Source organism: Salvelinus sp. IW2-2015, linkage group LG10 (genome assembly GCF_002910315.2).
Source record: "Salvelinus sp. IW2-2015 linkage group LG10, ASM291031v2, whole genome shotgun sequence".
NCBI classification, from domain to species: Eukaryota; Metazoa; Chordata; class Actinopteri; order Salmoniformes; family Salmonidae; genus Salvelinus; species Salvelinus sp. IW2-2015.
In genome coordinates this window covers 17,680,151-17,684,635 of record NC_036850.1, presented here as the reverse complement: position 1 = coordinate 17,684,635, position 4,485 = coordinate 17,680,151, and the positions used below count along the sequence as shown (strand labels likewise).

General features: G+C 43.4%; 1 protein-coding gene across 1 annotated transcript in view; it reads right to left on the bottom strand.

The window, feature by feature from the left end:
* fras1 (Fraser extracellular matrix complex subunit 1) overlaps nucleotides 1–4,485 on the bottom strand; it is a 16,571-nt gene that overhangs the window by 7,216 nt on the left and 4,870 nt on the right. The window contains exons 5-8 of the mRNA XM_023995071.2: nucleotides 2,985–3,135; nucleotides 2,146–2,305; nucleotides 1,441–1,609; nucleotides 845–1,091 (exon numbers count right to left, since the gene is read on the bottom strand). Of these exons, the coding sequence (XP_023850839.1) occupies nucleotides 845–1,091; nucleotides 1,441–1,609; nucleotides 2,146–2,305; nucleotides 2,985–3,135 (727 nt within the window). The remainder of the gene's footprint in view (nucleotides 1–844; nucleotides 1,092–1,440; nucleotides 1,610–2,145; nucleotides 2,306–2,984; nucleotides 3,136–4,485) is intronic.

The following is a 4,485-nucleotide window of genomic DNA, read 5'->3' as shown; positions in this document are numbered from 1 at the left end:
ATCTAACCTATAGACGCTATAGGGAAAGGTATTAACCCTATAGACCGCTAGAAAGGATATCCTAGGCTAAAGAGAAGGTATAAACCCCTAGGGAAGTATGACACATGACGCTCCTAAGAGGAGAAGAGTACTTGAAAACCCTATAGAGAGGAAAGGTATTAACCCTATAGACGCTCCTATCAGAGAGCGAAAGGTATAACCCTATAGACGTCCATAGCAGAGGAAAGGTATTAACTATGAGACACCCCCTATAGAGGGGAAAGTATTACCTATAGAGGAAAGGTATTAATCCATAGACGCTCCTATAGAGGGGGAACAGGTATTTAACCTTAGAGGCTCCTATAGAGAGGAAAGGAATTACCCTATAGACGCTCCTATAGAGAGGAACGGTAATTAACCCTATAGAGGGAAAGGTATTAACGCCTATAGAACGCCCTATAGAAGAGGAATAGGTATTAACCTATAGCGAGGAAAGGTATAACCTATAGAGAGGAAAGGCATTCACCTATAGACGCTCTATAGAGAGGAAAGGCTAATTAACTCTATAGAGAGGAAAGGAATTTAACCTATAACGCTCCTATAGAGAGGAAAGGATTAACCCTATACGAGAGGAAAGGTATTAACCTATAGACGCTCCTATAGAGAGAAAGGTATTAACCCTTAGAAGAGGAAAGGTATTAACCCTATCCTTTCCTCTCTATAGGGTTAATACCTTTCCTCTCTATAGGAGCGTCTATAGGGTTAATTCCTTTCCTCTCTATAGGAGCGTCTATAGGGTTAATTCCTTTCCTCTCTATAGGGGCGTCTATAGGGTTAATTCCTTTCCTCTCTATAGGGTTAATACCTTTCCTCTCTATAGGAGCGTGTATAAACCCGGTACTCTCGTTGACGTGGTAGGTCTTCTTGTCAAACTGCAGCGTGGGTTCGTCCTCTGTGTCGTTGATGTTGACGCTGGCGCGGGTCACCTGACCCAGGAGGGCGTAGACAGGCATGCTCAGCTCCACCTGGAAACTCTCCATGCCCTCAAACACCTTGTCGTCCTGGATCACTACGGTACACACCTTTGTGTCCTCACGCTCGTCAAACTGGACCTGGGGGGTGGTGGAGGAGGAGATGGGAGGTTAGAGATGTTGTTACGGGTGTAGTACAAATATGAGAAGAGGAGAGGAGGGGAGAACAGAGGAGAGAGAAGAGAAGAGGAGAGAAGAGGAGAGGCGAGGAGAGGCGAGGAGAGGAGGGGAGAACAGAGGAGAGAGTAGAGGAGAAGGGGAGAGAAGAGAAGAGGAGAGAAGAGAAGAGGAGAGGTGATGAGAGGCGAGGCGAGGCGAGGAGAGGCGAGGAGAGGAGAGGAGAGAGTATTCCAACAACTATTTCCCAGGCTTTGCTACAAAAAGAGAATATGTTGTCATTAACTTGCCTGGTTAAATCAAATCACAGTACCTGTCCAGCGTACTCCACGTAGTCGTGCTGTCCGGGGCGAGAGCCCACACTGGAGGTAGAGGTGGCAGTGCCCTGCTCCGTACGACACAGCACGATGGCATACTGGTTCAGGTTACCCGTCCTCTTCACTGTGACCGACACCGTGCCAGCCTTCTCACTCACATTGTAGCTGTGAGGGGCACAGGGGGCATCAGGGAGCATTAGAGGGCATTAGAGGGCATCACAGGGCATCAGAGGGCATTAGAGGGCATCAGAGCGCATCAGAGAGCATCAGTTACATGAAGAGAGACAAACAGCTTTGAGAGATACAATTACAGTATAATTGCCTCAAATAGACTTTGTGGCAATGAGAGGAGAGAATTGTATAGAACTGTTGCCAGAAGCTGCAAACCCATGAAGATGTATGGAAGTCTCAACCATATACAGGGACCCAGAGTTTTTCATGATTGTGTGAGTTAATCCAATAAGCGCCACGAGTTTTCCCCATTCCGTTTACATTATCCAGACTTACAGTTAACGTATTCATCTTTAAGACAGCAAGGTGGGACCAACCACATACTGTATCACAGTCATAGTAAATACATTTTTCCCTCAATAATCAGCTGAGTTAGAGGTTGTAGGGGAAGTCAAGGGAGAGTTCCAGTCAGAAACCCGGGGAAGATAACACGCTGGGCCCTACTTGTTCCAGCTGGCTGTGTCTCTCACCTCCTGTGTTGGAAGCTGACGAGGGACCACTGGATATGGAAGAGGTTATCAGAGACAACGTTGGGCTTGGTGTCCTTCACCAGGAACGTAAAGTTGTCCACGGTCTCTGTCACGCTGTCTTCATGGAGCACGTAGCGGATCAAGCCCAGGTTAACGTCAGCTGGAGGGGGACCAAGTTACCACAATGTTAAAAACAACGTAGACCAACGTTAGTACAACGTTCGCACAACGTAGACCAACGTTAGCACAACATGGTCTACGTTGTGCTACCGTTGGTCTATGTTGTGCTAACGTTGGTCTATGTTGTGCGAACGTTGGTCTATGTTGTGCTAACGTTGGTCTATGTTGTGCTAACGTTGTGCTAACGTTGGTCTATGTTGTGCTACCGTTGGTCTATGTTGTGCTACCATTGGTCTATTGTTGCTGCCTACCATTAGGTCTATGCTTGTGGCTACCGTTGGTCATGTTGTGCTTACCGTTTGGGTCTATGTTGGTCTATGTTGTGCTAACGTTGGTCTACGTTGGTCTATGTTGTGCTAACGTTGGTCTATGTTGTGCTAACGTTGGTCTATGTTGTGCTAACGTTGGTCTATGTTGTGCGAACGTTGTGCTAACGTTGGTCTACGTTGTGCTACCGTTGGTCTAACGTTAGACCAACGGTAGCACAACATAGACCAACGTTAGCACAACATAGACCAACGTAGACCAACGTTAGCACACCATAGACCAACGTTGTAATTGGAATCCGAAACCCCCTTCAATAGTCTCACTCAATACTAAATTCTGAATATCCCCCCCCCATACACACACACACACACACACACAGAGAGACACTATACCTTGTGTGAAGGTGGTGATGGGAGCGCCAGGTTTCAGTTTGCTTTCCAGGTAGCCGTGTTTAGGCTCTGCAGTGACCTCATAGACCAGCTGGCCATCGTCTGTGTCTGGGTCCATGGTCAACAGCTCCTTCTTACTGATCAGGTTGGTGGCCTGCAACATCAATCAATCAGACAGTCAGTCAATCAGACAGTCAGTCAGTCAAGTTTAGTAGCCAGGAAATCAATAAGAATTGAAAAACAGTGAAGACTTAAACTGTATTTGTGACTCTATCACAGACCATTAGGGGGAGGCAGCGCAACAAAAACCAAATCCAACCATTGATACGAAGGGGAAAAGTTGAACAGTCATCTAGCCTTGCAATTCTCATGAGACCTGTCCAAACATACTCTTAAATCAAGTTAGCATATAATATTTTCTCAGCAGATTGCCCAATGCCCATAATAACATTATATCACAATTACAATAGCTATCATTATATCACAATTACAATGCCTATCATTATATCACAATTACAATAGCTATCATTATATCACAATTACATTGCATATCATTACTTCACAATTACAATGCCTATCATTACTTCACAATTACATTGCCTATCATTATATCACAATTACATTGCCTGCAGGTAAAGTGTTGCACACAGTATTTCCCAACTTCACTGTAATTATCAACACTTATATTATTGTCTAACATAAAACATAAAAAGATTTTCTCCCCCAAAAAACGTTAAAAGTAATGTTTAGTATTTCTCTTTCCAATAGGTGTCCCATTAATGTACTATATTGTTTTAAAGTACCGCACGGTCAGTTGTTGTCTATTCAAAATAATAGTAACCTTCGTTCTACTAAGCTAACATATGGACTTGTTTTTATAATAGTCGTACCGTGGATTATTTAGCTATTTGATTTGTAATTTTAGGTATAAATAAATACATCCGTTTTTCGTTTTTTCCAATGAAACATGGCCGTACTGCTACTAGCCCACTGAAACACATTGAATATCAGATTCAGACTTGGAAAAACAGAGAGTCAAAAAATAATAATAAAAATAAATCACAAGGAAGTTTGTTGTGAAGTGTCTTTCCTGAGTCTGAGAGACATAAGAAAGACCAGGAAATAATCATTCTTATTTGTTGACACATTTAAACTCCCTTTTCCCCCCGGCGGATACAAAACCACCGGCGTGTCAATCGACTCTAGCAGCTTAAAAAAACAGATTTTCAAGGAAACTCATTATTTATGCTAATTCGATTTCTGCAGGGGCAGAGACATCAACTCTAGTTAAAGTAACTGTCTAGTGTTTTACAGATTTTGTATGAAATATAACTTCTAATTCATTACAATACGTGAAATAGTGAAATAGTTTTCCGTCCAAAACATTTTAATGAAGTATTGTTATTGTACACCCTATTCCCTATAGGCCCTGGTCTAAAGTAGTGCACCCTATTCCCTATAGGCCCTGGTCTAAAGTAGTGCACCCTATTCCCTATAGGCCCTG